The sequence below is a fragment of the Melanerpes formicivorus genome, unplaced genomic scaffold (assembly GCF_026170545.1).
Source record: "Melanerpes formicivorus ecotype bairdi unplaced genomic scaffold, bMelFor1.0.p_v2 SCAF_19, whole genome shotgun sequence".
In the NCBI taxonomy this organism is placed as follows: Eukaryota; Metazoa; Chordata; class Aves; order Piciformes; family Picidae; genus Melanerpes; species Melanerpes formicivorus.
This window is the reverse complement of record NW_027142371.1, coordinates 14,302,881-14,320,980: the sequence shown is the minus strand read 5'-3', so window position 1 is coordinate 14,320,980 and position 18,100 is coordinate 14,302,881. Positions and strand designations below refer to the sequence as shown.

General features: G+C 63.8%; 1 protein-coding gene across 4 annotated transcripts; it reads right to left on the bottom strand.

Annotated features, from left to right (window-relative positions):
* Nucleotides 1-652: 652 nt before the first annotated feature.
* COMMD7 (COMM domain containing 7) lies at nucleotides 653-13,815 on the bottom strand. Of its 4 annotated transcripts, none has more exons than XM_068150196.1 (9): nucleotides 13,700-13,815; nucleotides 12,234-12,287; nucleotides 12,029-12,131; nucleotides 7,235-7,291; nucleotides 7,122-7,159; nucleotides 5,918-6,008; nucleotides 5,748-5,797; nucleotides 2,552-2,600; nucleotides 653-1,806 (listed from the first exon to the last, which is right to left on the bottom strand). In XM_068150196.1, exons 1-9 carry the CDS (start codon nucleotides 13,781-13,783, stop codon nucleotides 1,730-1,732), a joined length of 603 nt encoding a protein of 200 aa, XP_068006297.1. In that variant the 5' UTR covers nucleotides 13,784-13,815; the 3' UTR covers nucleotides 653-1,729. The 4 variants fall into 4 exon arrangements, with proteins under 4 accessions (XP_068006297.1, XP_068006294.1, XP_068006295.1 ...); XM_068150193.1 differs by lacking the exon at nucleotides 13,700-13,815 and adding an exon at nucleotides 13,375-13,569; XM_068150194.1 differs by lacking the exons at nucleotides 2,552-2,600; nucleotides 13,700-13,815 and adding an exon at nucleotides 13,375-13,569 and having other exon boundaries at nucleotides 653-1,789.
* Nucleotides 13,816-18,100: the final 4,285 nt, after the last annotated feature.

Sequence of the window (18,100 nt, the reverse complement as noted above, 5' to 3'; positions counted from 1 at the left end):
TCAGGGAGGTGGAGGTGCCTCAGGAAGTCCTGGTGCTGGAAGAACCAAGCTGGAAGAGGGAGGTTTGCTCAGCTCTGTGCTGGGGGAGGAGGCTAGGGAGAGAGCTCAGGCTGCCAGGAGGCACCAGGCAATTAAACCCTCTGTGCACAGGAGTAGCCTTGGTGCACAGCACCTTCCCCTGGCCCCAGGCCAGGGCACCCCCTGAGGATCTCATTCTCACTGCTGGGCAGCTGCAGAGTGGAGCTGAGGCTGCTCCATGGGGTTTGGCTGAAAGCCTACCAAGGATCCAGGCTGGCTCTGGCTGTGCAGGGAAGAGCTGCTCCCTGGAGCCCAGCACACAAACTGCATTGATCTGCTCAGCCCCTGGGCTGCTCTTTGGGGGCAGCTGTTTGGTTGCTTCGAGATTCTTAAGCCACCCACCCCTTGGCATCTTTCTCCAGAGCAAGGCCTCACTGGGAAGCCTGGAACCCATCCATTCCTCAGGGCAAGAGAAGGGACAGGCTTGGAAGCCAGCAGTGACTCTCCAAGGTGAGAACTCTCCTTGCCTGCCTCCCTTGTCCTCTCTGTTGAATTCTGACAGGATTCAAAAGGATTCTTTGCCTTTTTTTCCCTTCCCCCCTCCCCCCCAAAACATCAAATTCTGATAGAAATGGAGCAGGGTGGGGATGGGTTTATTTCTCTGCTCTTTTCACACCAATATCCACACATTGCTGACCAGATGCTCCCAGAAGGAGAGATATACCAGAAACACAAACCAACAAATGAAAAAACCAAAGGGGAAGAGGGGAGAGAGAAGAGGGAGGAAGGGAAGGGGAAGAGGGGAGAGAGAAGAGGGAGGAAGGGAAGGGGAAGAGGGGAGAGAGAAGAGGGAGGAAGGGAAGGGGAAGAGGGGAGAGAGAAGAGGGAGGAAGGGAAGGGGAAGAGGGGAGAGAGAAGAGGGAGGAAGGGAAGGGGAAGAGGGGAGAGAGAAGAGGGAGGAAGGGAAGGGGAAGAGGGGAGAGAGAAGAGGGAGGAAGGGAAGGGGAAGAGGGGAGAGAGAAGAGGGAGGAAGGGAAGGGGAAGAGGGGAGAGAGAAGAGGGAGGAAGGGAAGGGGAAGAGGGGAGAGAGAAGAGGGAGGAAGGGAAGGGGAAGAGGGGAGAGAGAAGAGGGAGGAAGGGAAGGGGAAGAGGGGAGAGAGAAGAGGGAGGAAGGGAAGGGGAAGAGGGGAGAGAGAAGAGGGAGGAAGGGAAGGGGAAGAGGGGAGAGAGAAGAGGGAGGAAGGGAAGGGGAAGAGGGGAGAGAGAAGAGGGAGGAAGGGAAGGGGAAGAGGGGAGAGAGAAGAGGGAGGAAGGGAAGGGGAAGAGGGGAGAGAGAAGAGGGAGGAAGGGAAGGGGAAGAGGGGAGAGAGAAGAGGGAGGAAGGGAAGGGGAAGAGGGGAGAGAGAAGAGGGAGGAAGGGAAGGGGAAGAGGGGAGAGAGAAGAGGGAGGAAGGGAAGGGGAAGAGGGGAGAGAGAAGAGGGAGGAAGGGAAGGGGAAGAGGGGAGAGAGAAGAGGGAGGAAGGGAAGGGGAAGAGGATTTGGAGCTGCTTCCAAGCCCTTGCTGAAGTTTCAGGCTCTGAAGGCTTGCTGGGCCAGGACCCCCCCGCTCATTGCTCAGCCTTGCCCTACTGCCCCTGTCAGGAGCAGCTCTGCAGGGCCAGGGGAGAAACCAAACATCCTGCAGAGACCTGAGGTCAGGCCCAGGCAGTCTCAGCTGAAGCTTTCCAGGCTGGCTTTGACCCTCTCCATCTCATGCAGGAAGCTGTAGAACTGGGGCAAAGTTAACTCTGCAGGGCAAGAGAGGCAGCAAAGGTTGGAGGCTACACTTCCAACGCTGGAAAAGCTGCCCCAGAGCAGCCTGAGCTGGGCAGGAGCAGGCAGCTCTGGGCAACTGATTCTCCACACTGGCTGGGGCTGGGCTGGGGTTCTGCCTCCTGACAGCTACCAGCACTTGGGAGTTGTTTCCTTTCCCTCAGCCCTTGCTGCTCTGCTGCTTTTCACAGCTCCATGGCAGCTCTGTGTTTGCTTAGGGAAGGCTGTGAAGGCTGCCCAGCATTCCTGCCTCCTTCCAGAGCAACTGCAGCAGGCAGAGCCCAGGGCAGGAGCAGCTCCAGCACCCACCAGCACTGCCCTGGCAGCGACTGCCCCCTCCCTGGGTCTGCAGCCAGAGCCTCCCCCACCTGTGGCAGAGCCTGGGGGCTGCCCCCTGGGCACCCTCCCACCTGTGGCAGAGCCTGGGGGCTGCCCCCTGGGCACCCTCCCACCTGTGGCACAGCCTGGGGGCTGCCCCCTGGGCACCCTCCCACCTGTGGCACAGCCTGGGGGCTGCCCCCTGGGCACCCTCCCACCTGTGGCAGAGCCTTGGGGCTGCCCCCCCCAGGCACCCTCCCACCTGTGGCACAGCCTGGGGGCTGCCCCCCTGGGCACCCTCCCACCTCTGGCACAGCCTTGGGGCTGCCCCCTGGGCACCCTCCCACCTCTGGCACAGCCTTGGGGCTGCCCCCTGCTCCTTTCCCAGGCCCAGTCACTCACCTATGTAAAGGTTTTCTGTTTGGTTCCCTTTTTTAATCACCAGCTTCAGCTTAAGGGGAGGCAAAAGCAGAGGAGATTTAGTTCAGAGGGACCTGAGGTGCAGGAGTTTCAGCCAGCAGGGTGCTGCAAGCACACACATCTCTGCCAGGCTTTTGGGGGGGGTCCCTGGCCTTAGGCAGTGGGAGGATCCTCACCAATGATCACCTTTCCCCTCCCTCCCCAGCACAGTCTGGCTTTTGCTAAGCTGAGCTTTGTGAGCAGCTTTGCAGAGTGGGCTGTGCTCTGTGATGCATGAGCAGAGGGCTGGAGCACCTCTGCTGTGAGGCCAGGCTCAGAGCTGGGCTTGTGCAGCCTGCAGAGGCCTCAGAGCAGCCTCCCAGGATTTGGAAGAGGCTCCAGGGGAGCTGGAGAGGGACTTCATACACAGGCAGGGAGTGACAGGACAAGGGCTGATGGCTTCAGACTGCAAGAAGCTGGCTGTAGATGAGGCAGGAGGAAGAAATCCATCCCCATGCAGGGCTGCAGAGCTCCTGCCAGCTCTCCCTTCCCTTCCCTTGCCCTCCTGCCAGCTCTCCCTGCCCTTCCCTTCCCCTTGCCCTCCTGCCAGCTCTCCCTGCCCTTCCCCTTGCCCTCCTGCCAGCTCTCCCTTCCCTTCCCCTTGCCCTCCTGCCAGCTCTCCCTTCCCTTCCCCTTGCCCTCCTGCCAGCTCTCCCTTCCCTTCCCCTTGCCCTCCTGCCAGCTCTCCCTTCCCTTCCCCTTGCCCTCCTGCCAGCTCTCCCTTCCCTTCCCTTGCCCTCCTGCCAGCTCTCCCTGCCCTTCCCTTCCCCTTGCCCTCCTGCCAGCTCTCCCTTCCCTTCCCCTTGCCCTCCTGCCAGCTCTCCCTGCCCTTCCCCTTGCCCTCCTGCCAGCTCTCCCTGCCCTTCCCCTTGCCCTCCTGCCAGCTCTCCCTTCCCTTCCCCTTGCCCTCCTGCCAGCTCTCCCTTCCCTTCCCTTGCCCTCCTGCCAGCTCTCCCTGCCCTTCCCTTCCCCTTGCCCTCCTGCCAGCTCTCCCTGCCCTTCCCCTTGCCCTCCTGCCAGCTCTCCCTTCCCTTCCCTTGCCCTCCTGCCAGCTCTCCCTGCCCTTCCCTTGCCCTCCTGCCAGCTCTCCCTGCCCTTCCCCTTGCCCTCCTGCCAGCTCTCCCTGCCCTTCCCCTTGCCCTCCTGCCAGCTCTCCCTGCCCTTCCCCTTGCCCTCCTGCCAGCTCTCCCTGCCCTTCCCCTTGCCCTCCTGCCAGCTCTCCCTTCCCTTCCCTTGCCCTCCTGCCAGCTCTCCCTGCCCTTCCCTTGCCCTCCTGCCAGCTCTCCCTGCCCTTCCCTTGCCCTCCTGCCAGCTTTCCCTGCCCTTCCCCTTGCCCTCCTGCCAGCTCTCCCTGCCCTTCCCCTTGCCCTCCTGCCAGCTCTCCCTGCCCTTCCCCTTGCCCTCCTGCCAGCTCTCCCTGCCCTTCCCCTTGCCCTCCTGCCAGCTCTCCCTGCCCTTCCCCTTGCCCTCCTGCCAGCTCTCCCTGCCCTTCCCCTTGCCCTCCTGCCAGCTCTCCCTGCCCTTCCCCTTGCCCTCCTGCCAGCTCTCCCTGCCCTTCCCCTTGCCCTCCTGCCAGCTCTCCCTGCCCTTCCCCTTGCCCTCCTGCCAGCTCTCCCTGCCCTTCCCCTTGCCCTCCTGCCAGCTCTCCCTGCCCTTCCCCTTGCCCTCCTGCCAGCTCTCCCTGCCCTTCCCCTTGCCCTCCTGCCAGCTCTCCCTGCCCTTCCCCTTGCCCTCCTGCCAGCTCTCCCTGCCCTTCCCCTTGCCCTCCTGCCAGCTCTCCCTGCCCTTCCCCTTGCCCTCCTGCCAGCTCTCCCTGCCCTTCCCCTTGCCCTCCTGCCAGCTCTCCCTGCCCTTCCCCTTGCCCTCCTGCCAGCTCTCCCTGCCCTTCCCCTTGCCCTCCTGCCAGCTCTCCCTGCCCTTCCCCTTGCCCTCCTGCCAGCTCTCCCTGCCCTTCCCCTTGCCCTCCTGCCAGCTCTCCCTGCCCTTCCCCTTGCCCTCCTGCCAGCTCTCCCTGCCCTTCCCCTTGCCCTCCTGCCAGCTCTCCCTGCCCTTCCCCTTGCCCTCCTGCCAGCTCTCCCTGCCCTTCCCCTTGCCCTCCTGCCAGCTCTCCCTGCCCTTCCCCTTGCCCTCCTGCCAGCTCTCCCTGCCCTTCCCCTTGCCCTCCTGCCAGCTCTCCCTGCCCTTCCCCTTGCCCTCCTGCCAGCTCTCCCTGCCCTTCCCCTTGCCCTCCTGCCAGCTCTCCCTGCCCTTCCCCTTGCCCTCCTGCCAGCTCTCCCTGCCCTTCCCCTTGCCCTCCTGCCAGCTCTCCCTGCCCTTCCCCTTGCCCTCCTGCCAGCTCTCCCTGCCCTTCCCTTGCCCTCCTGCCAGCTCTCCCTGCCCTTCCCTTCCCTTGCCCTCCTGCCAGCTCTCCCTGCCCTTCCCTTCCCTTGCCCTCCTGCCAGCTCTCCCTTCCCTTCCCTTCCCTTGCCCTCCTGCCAGCTCTCCCTTCCCTTCCCTTCCCTTGCCCTCCTGCCAGCTCTCCCTGCCCTTCCCCTTGCCCTCCTGCCAGCTCTCCCTGCCCTTCCCCTTGCCCTCCTGCCAGCTCTCCCTTCCCTTCCCCTTGCCCTCCTGCCAGCTCTCCCTGCCCTTCCCCTTGCCCTCCTGCCAGCTCTCCCTGCCCTTCCCCTTGCCCTCCTGCCAGCTCTCCCTGCCCTTCCCTTGCCCTCCTGCCAGCTCTCCCTGCCCTTCCCTTGCCCTCCTGCCAGCTCTCCCTTCCCTTCCCTTCCCTTCCCTTGCCCTCCTGCCAGCTCTCCCTTCCCTTCCCTTCCCTTGCCCTCCTGCCAGCTCTCCCTTCCCTTCCCTTCCCTTGCCCTCCTGCCAGCTCTCCCTTCCCTTCCCTTCCCTTGCCCTCCTGCCAGCTCTCCCTTCCCTTCCCTTGCCCTCCTGCCAGCTCTCCCTGCCCTTCCCCTTGCCCTCCTGCCAGCTCTCCCTGCCCTTCCCCTTGCCCTCCTGCCAGCTCTCCCTGCCCTTCCCCTTGCCCTCCTGCCAGCTCTCCCTGCCCTTCCCCTTGCCCCCCTGCCCTTCCCCTTGCCCTCCTGCTCCTCTCCCTTCCAGCACTGCCCACTTGCAGCCTGCAGCCTCTCCTGCAGGAGATTTTTACCTGTAAGAAGATGCTTCCCACTTTTTCCAGCTCACTGCTGCCAGCAGTCACTGGGAGGCAGAGAGAAGAGGAGGGGAGAGAATCTCTTTGGTTACACCACCCAAGACCAAGTGGCTGAGCTGAGCTCAGAGCCCTCCCAGCCTGCTGGGTGTGTGGCTGGGCTCTCTTACCTCCAAACTTCCACTCCATGTCTATCAGCTGGTTGATCATCAGTGTCTGACCCACAGCCAGGCGTGTCAGGGTGGGGGAATTCACCTTCCACTGCAAGGGACACAGCAGCACTCGGTGCTGGGAGGCCTCTCAGGGAGGCAGAGCCACAGTGTGGCAGCAGCCCAAAGCAGAGCAAAACCTGATGTGCCTGGCAGGGCTCTCAAAGCCCTGCTAAGGTTTCCAGCTGCCTTCTCACTCCTGTAAGTGAAACTCACTGTTTTGGCTGCAGCACAGGCTGGCTGTAACAGTAGCTGCCCCCAACAGGCCTTGTGGGGGTGTAGCTGCATGGCCCCAGGGCTCAGGGGCAGGAAAACAGGGGCCAAGGAGGCCAAGGGCATCCTGGCCTGCAGCAGGAGCAGGGAGCTCATCCTGCCCTGTGCTCAGCACTGCTCAGCCCACACCTGCAGTCCTGTGGCCAGCTCTGGGCTCCTCAGGTTAGGAAAGAGGTTGAGCTGCTGGAAGGTGTCCAGAGAAGGGCAACAAAGCTGGGGAGGGGTCTGGGGCACAGCCCTGGGAGGAGAGGCTGAGGGAGCTGGGGTTGCTTAGCCTGGAGAAGAGGAGGCTCAGGGGAGACCTCATTGCTCTCTGCAACTCCCTGCAGGGAGGTTGGAGCCAGGTGGGGGTTGGTCTCTTCTCCCAGGCACCCAGCACCAGAACAAGAGGACACAGTCTCAAGCTGTGCCAGGGGAGGTTCAGGCTGGAGGTCAGGAAAAATTCTTCCCAGCAAGAGAGATTGGCCCTGGGGATGTGCTGCCCAGGGAGGTGGTGGAGTCCCCAGCCCTGGAGGTGTTTAGGAAGAGCCTGGCTGAGGCCCTTGGGGCCATGGCTGAGCTGATCAGAGGGTGCTGGGGGAGAGGTTGGACTTGGTGGTCTCTGAGGTCTTTCCCAACCTGGTTCATCCTATTCCACTCCACTCTGTCAGGCAGGGGAAAGGCAGCCAGGGCTGCAGGAATGCCTAAGCCCAGGAGGCAGAGGCCAGGGCAGGCTGGGGGCAGCACTGAACTCCTCCTGGGATGGTTGGGGATCTGCAGGTTGGAAGCCCTGAGCTGGTTGGCAAAGCAAGGCCCAAAGTGGGGGGGGGCAGCAGGGGGGCAGCAGCTCCCACCCCCCAGAGTCACTCTCTGAGCTTGGCCAGGAGGGGGAGGAAGGAAGGAGAGCTCCTACCTGCTGGGCAAAGGCAGAGGCTTTCTCCTCGCTGAGGCCTGGGGGAGACAGCAGAGGTCACTGCCTGTGCTGGGGAGTGAGGAGCTCTGCTCCCAGCAGCGCAGGTGACCTACCCAGGGCAATAAAATCTGCTCTGACTTGCTCAGGAGACAAATTCCTCTTCAGGGCACCTGGATAAACAAGGGAGGGAGGGGAGGGGAGAGAGGAGAGGGTAGGGGAGAAGGGGGGGAGGGGATGAGGAGGAGAGAAGGAAGGGGGGGAGAGAGGGAGGGAAAGGAGGGAAGGAAGGGGGAGGGAGAGGGGAAGGGTTGGAGGGGAAGGGTTGGGGGGGAGGGAGGGAGAGGGGAAGGGATCGGGGGGAAGGGAGGGAGAGGGGAAGGGATCGGGGGGAGGGAGGGAGAGGGGAAGGGAGGGAGAGGGGAAGGGACGGGGGGAGGGAGGGAGAGGGGAAGGGAGGGAGAGGGGAAGGGACGGGGGGGAGGGAGAGGGGAAGGGAGGGAGAGGGGAAGGGACGGGAGGGAGGGAGAGGGGAAGGGACGGGGGGGAGGGAGAGGGGAAGGGACGGGGGGGAGGGAGAGGGGAAGGGACGGGGGGGAGGGAGAGGGGAAGGGACGGGGGGGAGGGAGAGGGGAAGGGACGGGGGGGGAGGGAGAGGGGAAGGGACGGGGGGGGAGGGAGAGGGGAAGGGACGGGGGGGGAGGGAGAGGGGAAGGGACGGGGGGGGAGGGAGAGGGGAAGGGACGGGGGGGGAGGGAGAGGGGAAGGGACGGGGGGGAGGGAGAGGGGAAGGGACGGGGGGGGAGGGAGAGGGGAAGGGACGGGGGGGGAGGGAGAGGGGAAGGGGGGGGAAGGGAGGGAGAGGGGAAGGGGGGGGGAAGGGAGGGAGAGGGGAAGGGGGGGGAAGGGAGGGAGAGGGGAAGGGGGGGGAAGGGAGGGAGAGGGGAAGGGGGGGGGAAGGGAGGGAGAGGGGAAGGGGGGGGAAGGGAGGGAGAGGGGAAGGGGGGGGAAGGGAGGGAGAGGGGAAGGGGGGGGAAGGGAGGGAGAGGGGAAGGGGGGGGAAGGGAGGGAGAGGGGAAGGGGGGGGAAGGGAGGGAGAGGGGAAGGGGGGGGAAGGGAGGGAGAGGGGAAGGGGGGGGGAAGGGAGGGAGAGGGGAAGGGGGGGGGAAGGGAGGGAGAGGGGAAGGGGGGGGAAGGGAGGGAGAGGGGAAGGGACGGAGGGAGAGGGGAAGGGACGGGGGGAAGGGAGGGAGAGGGGAAGGGGGGGGAGGGGAGGGAGAGGGGAAGGGACGGGGGGGAGGGGAGGGAGAGGGGAAGGGACGGGGGGGGGAGAGGGGAAGGGAGGGGGGGAAGGGAGGGAGAGGGGAAGGGAGGGGGGGAAGGGAGGGAGAGGGGAAGGGAGGGGGGGAAGGGAGGGAGAGGGGAAGGGAGGGGGGGAAGGGAGGGAGAGGGGAAGGGAGGGGGGGGAAGGGAGGGAGAGGGGAAGGGAGGGGGGGGAAGGGAGGGAGAGGGGAAGGGAGGGGGGGGAAGGGAGGGAGAGGGGAAGGGAGGGGGGGGAAGGGAGGGAGAGGGGAAGGGGGGGGAAGGGAGGGAGAGGGGAAGGGACGGAGGGAGAGGGGAAGGGACGGGGGGAAGGGAGGGAGAGGGGAAGGGGGGGGAGGGGAGGGAGAGGGGAAGGGACGGGGGGGAGGGGAGGGAGAGGGGAAGGGAGGGAGAGGGGAAGGGAGGGGGGGAAGGGAGGGAGAGGGGAAGGGAGGGGGGGAAGGGAGGGAGAGGGGAAGGGAGGGGGGGGAAGGGAGGGAGAGGGGAAGGGAGGGGGGGGAAGGGAGGGAGAGGGGAAGGGAGGGAGAGGGGAAGGGAGGGAGAGGGGAAGGGAGGGAGAGGGGAAGGGATCGGGGGAAGGGAGGGAGAGGGGAAGGGATCGGGGGAAGGGAGGGAGAGGGGAAGGGAGGGAGAGGGGAAGGGAGGGGGGGAGGGGAGGGAGAGGGGAAGGGAGGGGGGGAGGGGAGGGAGAGGGGAAGGGAGGGGGGGAAGGGAGGGGGGGAAGGGAGGGAGAGGGGAAGGGAGGGGGGGGGAAGGGAGGGGGGGGGAAGGGAGGGAGAGGGGAAGGGAGGGAGAGGGGAAGGGAGGGAGAGGGGAAGGGGGGGGAAGGGAGGGAGAGGGGAAGGGACGGAGGGAGAGGGGAAGGGACGGGGGGAAGGGAGGGAGAGGGGAAGGGAGGGAGAGGGGAAGGGAGGGAGAGGGGAAGGGAGGGAGAGGGGAAGGGATCGGGGGAAGGGAGGGAGAGGGGAAGGGATCGGGGGAAGGGGAAGGGACGGGGGGAAGGGAGGGAGAGGGGAAGGGACGGGGGGGAGGGAGAGGGGAAGGGAGGGGGGGAGGGGAGGGAGAGGGGAAGGGAGGGGGGGAGGGGAGGGAGAGGGGAAGGGAGGGGGGGAGGGGAGGGAGAGGGGAAGGGAGGGGGGGAAGGGAGGGAGAGGGGAAGGGAGGGGGGGAAGGGAGGGAGAGGGGAAGGGAGGGGGGGGGAAAGGGGGGGGGGAAGGGAGGGAGAGGGGAAGGGAGGGGGGGGAAGGGAGGGGGAGGGGAAGGGAGGGGGGGGGGAAGGGAGGGAGAGGGGAAGGGACGGGGGGGAGGGAGAGGGGAAGGGACGGGGGGAAGGGAGGGAGAGGGGAAGGGACGGGGGGAAGGGACGGGGGAAATGGAGGGAGAGGGGAAGGGACAGGGGGGGAGGGAGAGGGGAAGGGACAGGGGGGGAGGGAGAGGGGAAGGGAGGGGGGGGGAGGGAGAGGGGAAGGGGGGGGAGGGAGAGGGGAAGGGGGGGGAGGGAGAGGGGAAGGGGGGGGAGGGAGAGGGGAAGGGGGGGGGAAGGGAGGGAGAGGGGAAGGGGGGGGAAGGGAGGGAGGGGGGAAGGGAGGGAGGGGGGAAGGGAGGGAGAGGGGAAGGGAGGGGGGGGGAAGGGAGGGAGAGGGGAAGGGACGGGGGGGAAGGGAGGGAGAGGGGAAGGGAGGGAGGGGGGAAGGGAGGGAGGGGGGAAGGGAGGGAGAGGGGAAGGGAGGGAGAGGGGAAGGGAGGGAGAGGGGAAGGGAGGGAGAGGGGGGAGGGGAGAGTTGAGCAGAGCAGAGACAAAATAATCACTTCCCCCCCGAGTGGCAGGGATCTCTGGCAGGGATCTCTGGCAGGGATCTCTCCCTGGGTCAGATACAGCAGGGCTGAGCCAGGCTCTGCTCCTGGCCTGGGGCTGGGGACCAGCCGCAGCTCCTGGGGCCGGGGAGCGGCAGCGCTGCCTCCTGCCTGCTGCTGCCTGCCGAGCCGGGGCCGGGGCGCGGGGGGCAGCAGCGATCCCCTCGCAGTAGCCATGGGAACGGCAGCCGCGGCGCTGGTCTGGAGTGGCTGCAGCCCCTCCTCGGGCAGCCTCGGCTCGTTAAAGGAGAACTGCTGAGGCTCCTCCTTTGCCCTACCTGCTGCGGGTGGGATTGGGGCTGTGAACCTCTGCCCCTGCCGGGCCCTGCCGCCTTTGTCCTGCGGCTCAGGCAGCTTTACAAGGGCTCTGCTCCCCGGGCCTGGAATCCCAGACCTCCAAAGGCACTGCCAGGCCCACCACGTGGCTGCCAGGCTGGGCAGCACAGAGGGGAAGGGATCTGCTCCATCCCCTCCCCAGGCATCCCAGGAGTCAGCAAGGGGTTGGAGCCAGGACAGAAGCAGGCATGAGGCAAAAGGATCTGCTGGGATCTGCTCCATCCCCTCCCCAGGCATCCCAGAAGTCAGCAAGGGGTTGGAGCCAGGACTTGAGCAGGCATGAGGTGAAAGGATCTGCTGGGATCTGCTCCATCCCCTCCCTAGCATCCCAGGAGTCAGCAAGGGGTTTGAGCCAGGCCATCAGCAGGCATGAGGCAAAAGGATCTGCTGGGATCTGCTCCATTCCCTCCCTAGCGTCCCAGAAGTCACCAAAGGGCTGGAGCCAGGCCATGGGCAGGCAGAAGGGGACTGAGTGCACCCAGGGAGGAATCAGGAAGGGAGGGAATGCTGATTCCATGGGGAGTAGCCCCAGGACAGTTGCAGGAAAGGAAATTATTGAGAGAAGACAAAAAGCACTGAAGGAGGTCAATGAAACTGTGGCCTGAGAGCGGGAAAGGGCCTGCCCAGTGCTGTGAGGAGAGCCACAGGCAGCCCAGGCCTGAGGGGTGGTCACAGAGGGGCACTGCAGGAGCATCACTGGAGGTGGCTGATGCTGCATCATCATCATCATCATCATCATGATGCCAAACAGCAGCTGAGGCATCTCACGAACTGCTGGAGTCTGGGGGATTCAAGGGGGATCCCCCTGCCCCTCTTGGCCAGTGATGAAGGAGGAGCTGCTGCTGGACACCAAAGTGCAAGCCCAAAGGTCTGCTGCTGCTCCTGGCCTAGAGCCACAGCCCTGCCAGCCCACCCCTGAGGGGTGTGCACTGCCTCCCCTGCCTCAGACACTGCTTGCCCTGGCTGGGGTTGCACCAGCAGGTCCCTGGGAGGGAAGTTCCCAGGCTCAGTGCCACCACAGGGCCGTGCTGGTCTGGCTTGGACTCAGATTATCTCTGGAGGTCCCTTCCAGCCCCCAGCACTCTGTGGCTCTCACAAGTGAACCCCAGCCCTGCCCCAGAGTCCTGCTTGTGTTTGATGCAGGCTGAAGTGAAATCACTGTGTGTGTGCAGGCAGGGGTGTCGAGAACACCAAACCCCAGCCACCAACACAGGGAGGGGTTCAACGGGAGAGGTTTTGCTTCTGAAGTGCTGAAGCCAGCAGTTAGCTCCCACCAGCACTCAGAGTGCCCCCCCCCCCCCCCCCGAGCACTGCAGCGCTGGAGAGGGCCTCCAGCAGCAGGCAGGAGAGGAGGAACGCTCTGGCCTCGGGGCAGCACATGCAAATGGCTCACTTACCGCTGGGTACCAGCAGAATGCTCTTGACGATGCTCTTCAGGGGGCCCAGGCTGATTTTATTCACGGTGGCAAAGTCTGAGAGCTGAGTCAGGAACCTTTCCACCTGTGGGAGGGAAAGAGCAGCCTCAGGATCCTCCCTCTGCAGGCCTCCCTCCCGGGAAGCTGCACTCCCAGCCTCCTTGCTGGGGCTCTGCACAGCTCTTACCTCCTTGGGCTCCGTGAGGAAGCGGAAGAGCACTTCAGTCAGGTCTGAGAATTGCTGTGGAGAGAGACAGGACAGCTGTGGGCTCCAGCAGCAGCACTCTGCATCCCTCAGCACCTCACCACCCCCCTCCTGAGGCAGCTCTCCCCTCCTGCTCCCACCTTGTAGCTGTGGGCTCCAGCAGCAGCACTCTGCATCCCTCAGCACCTCACCACCCCCCTCCTGAGGCAGCTCTCCCCTCCTGATCCCACCTTGTAGCTGTGGGCTCCAGCAGCAGCACTCTGCACTGCTCAGCACCTCACCACCACCCTCCTGAGGCAGCTCTCCCCTCCTGGTCCCACCTTGTGCATTGTCCTCGGCACTGTGAGGTGCTCATGGACAGGATTTGGCCATGGATGCTTTTCAGAGACCCTCCAAGGGGTCTGTGCAACTGGGAGCTGGCACTGCAGAGAGCTTTTGTGACTTGTGGCTAATGGGAAGCTGCTGTTCTCTCCCCTGCCATCCCAAAGCTGGGAGTGGGACGAGATGGGAAACATCCACTGCCGTGTTTCACAACCCCCAGGAGCTAACCAGGCCAGCTCAGAGAAGGCAAACAACCAGTTAAAGGCTGCTTGCTGCCTTCAGCTCCTGAGCATGCAGCTGGCAGGGCTGGAGACCTGCAGGGCAGAGCATCACCGCTCTCCCTGGCACCAGCACTGGCTGTGACCTTCTGGGTACAGCTGGCACCTCTGCTGCTGCAGGGGCTCAGCCCTTCCTACCCTTGGCATCAGCTGTGTGATGGTGATGGCACTGGGATACCACCCTCCATGGCACTGGGTTGTCACCCTCCATGGCACTGGGCTGTCACCCACCATGGCACTGGGTCGTCACCCTCCATGGCACTGGGCTGTCACCCATGGTTCTGGCAAGCTGAACTGAAAATGCCTCAGCTCTTTCACTACCCTCATCCCGAGGTGGACCAGCCTCTGACGTGCTGCCAGCCTGGAGGCTGCTGCGTGCTGCCCAGCAGGGTGCTTGGGTGGCAATCCCAACCCACACATCATGCAGACCCCCTGGGCAAGACCGAAGCTCAACAGACCCCTACAGTCCACACCAGCCCCTCCATCACCCCCAGTGCCTTGCAGCCTGAAAGCCAGGCTCCTACCTGGCCAGGCGTGGGGCTGTGCCACGGAGCATGGGGCAGCGCTCTGCCACCCTCCTGGAGCGGGCTGAGACCGGGCAAGGACCCTGGCACCGGGGCCTGGGGGCCCAATGGAGTCTTGCCCTGGGGCTGCGGGGACTGGAAGCCACACCGGTCCCGGTTCCGAGGCTGTTCCGGGTGCATAGGGACTGGAGGCCACACCGGTCCCGGAACTGCGTTCCCAGCACCCCGGGTGTCGGCTGGCCCCGGAGCCGTCGGTGCCGCGGGCTGCCGGTGCGGGGCTGCCCCCCGCCGCCGTGCCCCGTCCTGCCCTCCCCCCGGTGCCCACCTGGGCGCTGAGCTGGTTGAGGTTGTGCATGTCGCCGCTCACCGCCTCCGGCACCGGGTCTCGGGTGAAGTTGAGCAGCCCCATGGCGGCTCCGGCGGCTCCGGCTCCGGCTCCGGCTCCGCCCGCCCGGGCTGGCCCCGGCGCCTCCGCCCTGCCTCAGCCTCAGCCTGAGCATTGGCCGCAGCACTTTCCGCACCGCTGCGGGCTCCCGGAGAGCGCCCGGGGGGGGCTCCAGCGCCCCCCCACCCTGCCTGCCCTGCTCCGTCCAGGGACAGCCTGGCCCATGGCGGCTCCTGAGGCGGTTCCCTGCACCACAGCCCTGCCGTGGTGGTGCCCCAGCCCCTCCTTGGCACCGGGAGGGAGGCTGGTGGGCAGCAGGGTGGGTGGGCAGCAAGATAGGTGGCCAGTGGGATGAGTGGGCAGGACGATAGGTGAGCAGGGTGGGTGGGCAACAGGATAGGTGGCCAGGAGGATAGGTGGGCAGCAGGATGGGTAGCCAGGAGGATAGGTGGGCAGTGGGATGGGTGGCCAGGAGGATAGGTGGGCAGTGGGATGGGTGGCCAGGAGGATAGGTGGGCAGCGGGATGGGTAGTCAGGAGGATAGGTGGGCAGTGGGATGGGTGGCCAGGAGGATAGGTGGGCAGTGGGATGGGTGGGCAGCGGGATGGGTAGCCAGGGGGATAGGTGGGCAGTGGGATGGGTGGGCAGCGGGATGGGTAGCCAGGAGGATAGGTGGGCAGCGGGTTGGGTGGGCAGGAGGATAGGTGGGCAGCAGGGTAGGTGGGCAGCGGGATGGGTAGCCAGGAGGATAGGTGGGCAGTGGGATGCGTGGCCTGCTTGGTTGCCCACCCCAGCGCTCACGGTGGTGCCCCAAGCCCATGCAGTCCATGAGCTGCACCTCCACGGGCGGGGGGGCGGGGGGGATCGTGTCTGGTTCACCTCCCAGCAGCACTTTGTGCACCATTAATGAGTTGCTTTCGAGAACAATCGCTTTTGGTGGGAAGATTTAGGGCCAGCCTTTAGCTTTCCTACCCCCAACATCCGAGCTACACCGCACGTGTATGGCTGGGTGTTTGCTCTTCCCTCCCCCACGCTCCCCATCCTAGGGATATTAAGCTGTAATTAGTGCTTAATTTCAGGCACCTGATCACCTCTGTGGAAAGGCAAACAACTGATGGCTGCTGAGTGTGGCTCCTCATCCACAGGCAGGAAGGGGCAGAGCTGTGTGGATCTCAAACATCCATCGTGGGGTGGAGGCCTGGCTGGGAGCTGAATGCTGTAAGTTGGGGTTTTTTCTTGTACAGAAGCCTCAAGTAAATTGTTTTAAAGCCATGGTTATAGGGCTAATGTGTTTCCCCCCCTTCCCCCCGCTGAAAATTCCCCTTGGGACCCAACATTCGGTGCAGTTTTCTCTCTCCAGCTGGCACTCCCAGCGCTGCCTACTGAGGAGCCTGGCACAGGCTCATGGGGATGGGTGGCCTGGGGCAGAGCTTTCCAGAGCAGAGCAGCCGACGTCCCACGGCTGGGCTCCCAGGGGTGGAGGGATGCCCTGTAAGGAGGGCGAAGAGGCAGCTCAGCCTGGACAGGAAGCGTTTGGATGCTAGAGTCGGGGCCTCTCACAGGGACGCTTCAAGCTGGTTCTTGGGCAGGAGGTCTGCTTGGTTCAGGGAGGTGTAAGGAGGGGCAGGTGAGTTGGAAAATCGCCTTCTGCCCCCCCTCCTGTGCGTCTCCTTTCTGTTTGTGCTCGGGAGAAAAGCCTCGATCCAGGGAAGTGTTCAAACTGGCTGTGTTCCCGGAGAGGACAATGGAGCTCATCCCATCCCCAGAGCCTCCCTTGCCTTAAGCTGCTCTTTCACAGCTTTCCAAGAGCTTTCCAATAACTTCTCCAGCAGTTCGGTTGGGTCATTTCCGCCCCCATCAGTGTCCCTGCCTCTGATCCGTTTTAGCTGGGAAGGTGCTCGCTGGCTGCCGGGGCGGCCAGGGGGATGAAAAGCCTTTGTGGAAGGTAAAACTCCGCAGCAGCCCACGAGGCTTCTGCTTTCTTCCTGACACTTTGAGTTGCAAATGAGAGCGCAGGACGTTTTCTGGCGCCTGCCATTGTGAGGGTATCCCCGCAGTGGTTTATGAACTGGGAGTTAAGCGGCGAAGTACCGCTAATGACGAGGAGTTAAGGGATATTTACTGGTGGTCTGGCTGGAAACTGCATTCCAGCTGCTTTCTCTGCTCGCTCTGCCTCCTAAGCCCAGCTGGGAGATTTGTCTCTTTCGCGGTCCCGGGGTGGAAGTCGTAGCCCGGCCGAACGGGGTCGTCGAGGTGAAACGTTGAAACGTTAGGAGACCTGAAAACAAAGGGCAGGTTTCCCACCTTGGAAGCTTCTCAGCTTCGGGGGTGGAATGGCCACGTCGGGGTGTTGGAAGCCGCAAGGACATTGCTGGGCTCTGCAAACCACTTAATCTTCTCTAAAGCCCCCTCGGGGAGATGGATAACACCCTGGGCGGGGGGGGGGGGGTTGCCACGGTGGTGTGCGAGCACCTCGTTCCTCTCTGGCTTTCAAACGTTGTGTGCAGCCTCGTGTAAACGTTGCTAAGTGTAGATTGCTAATTGCAGTTAATTGCTGCTCGTTGCCATCCCCACCACAGCTCATTCACCTGTTCTGCCGCGGCTGGAAAACCTGAGCCGAGGCAAGAGGCAATTTTCTGCCTGGTTTGTGTGCTGGGATTAGCCCTGCAGGAGCAGCCCCTGCCTGATCCTCTCTTCCCTGTGTCTTTTCTAGGGTGATGCTTTTGGGAGCTGATGGAGGCTGGGCTCGGGGCACACACATCTGGCTTGTGTGAGCACGCAGGAGCTTCAGCAGGAGGGAGAAGCCAAGGTGGTGAAACAATTTCCCAGGCAGCAAACCACATTCTTGGGGCAAGTTGAGTGACAGGATCCAAGGAGAAGAGTTTCCAGCTGAGGAACCTGCTCCTAACAGCCTGGCCAAGCAACCTCCAGGAAATTCAGCAGTGCCATCATCTCCTGCTGGGGCTGCAGTGTGGCATCCAGTGGCACAAGCCCTGCTCTGGGCAGGCTGCCTTCTGCCAGGACCCAGCTTGGCAAAGGATTTACTCAAATAAAAGAGCAAGTTGCAGGGTGATGATCCTGGGTGAGGTACTGGAATGCCAGGCACAGGATGGTCCCCAGCACCCTGGGCAGAGCCCCCAGGGCTGGTACCTTGTGTCCCTTCCAGCCATCATCCCCTGTGGGTGCCTCTACCAGGCCATTCTCATGCAGAACGTGTCTGATGGACTCATCAGAGCTGAGGACAGCAGTTCCTGGTGGCAGCTGTGTGCACCAAGCCTGGAGGGAAGAGCAGCAGCAAGGCAGGGTGGGGGGTGTCACACGGAGGGAAAGAGGGTGTTCCAAATGGTGCACTCCAAAGTGAGCCAGAGGAGCCATGTGCCCTGCTTCAGATGTGGTGTTCAGCTTCCTTCCACCTATCAAACATGCACAAGGGCAGTGCCACCTGGGGAAGGGTCCTTACTGCACCAGATCCTGGCGGGAGGAGTGTCACTGCTCTGCTCTCTGATGCCATTTGCCACCCAAAGCTCTGCATTGCTCTGAAGGCAGCCTTGCAGCACCTTCCTGAGGTGGGGGAGCTTTGCCTGCTCCTGTTGGCCTGAGAGAGGCCTGGGGAAGGTAGGAGTGGGTGAAGGAGCTGGGGGGCAAAGGTCTCTCACCCTGGCTGGTGCTGAACCCTCCTGGGCTTGGCTGGACTCTGGAGAACATTCCTCTGCACTGAGGGATCTGCAGCTCCTCCTGGCTTGCTGCTGTCCAGATGAAACCTGTGAAGGGTTCATTCTGTTCCTGAGGGTGGCTGCTAGAAATGAGACCTTTGAGACCAGGATTTCAGTTTCTCCTGCAGTTTAATGTCCCTTCCTTCCCCCCACCGTGCTCTGCACCGTTCACTCCTGGGCAAACCACAAGGGTTGTGTGCACAGGGGTGGTGGCAGAGGTGGCAGCAGCACTGCTGGGCTCTGCTCCTGCTTTGTGGCTGCAGACAGAGCCCTTCCCTTGCCCAGGAGCAGGGCTGATAATCCCTTCCCTGCAAGGCAAGGAGCAGCTCTGGCCCTTGGAGGGGCTCTGCTGGCAGCAGCCCCCAGGGAGCATCAGGACTCTCCTGATGAAAGTCCCTGTGCTGAGGAGGAAGCTGAGGTTGGGGGGGAGGCTGGGGTTTGAGGTGGGGACTCATCACTTCAGCTTAGGCTGTAGCAGGCATATCCTGTTTTCTAGGGAAAAAAGAGGGGTTTGTGGGCAGCTTTGTTGCAGAGGCATTGAAGAGCTCTCTTTGTGTGCCTGGGTGTTTGAAGTTCACAGGCTGGTGGCTGTGGAGCTTCTCCATGTCCTGGTGGCACGGCTGACACT

Bases quoted from the DNA above. Each gene is read 5' to 3' on its own strand.
- COMMD7 (XM_068150193.1), bottom strand. From the start codon at position 13,554: ATGCACCCGGAACAGCCTCGGAACCGGGACCGGTGTGGCTTCCAGTCC. The intron at 12,132-12,233 runs GTAAGAGCTGTG...TCCCTCCCACAG, and splicing joins TCCTCACGGAGCCCAAGGAG to GTGGAAAGGTTCCTGACTCA. The intron at 2,601-5,747 runs GTAAAAATCTCC...CCTCCCCTTAAG, and splicing joins TGGGAAGCATCTTCTTACAG to CTGAAGCTGGTGATTAAAAA.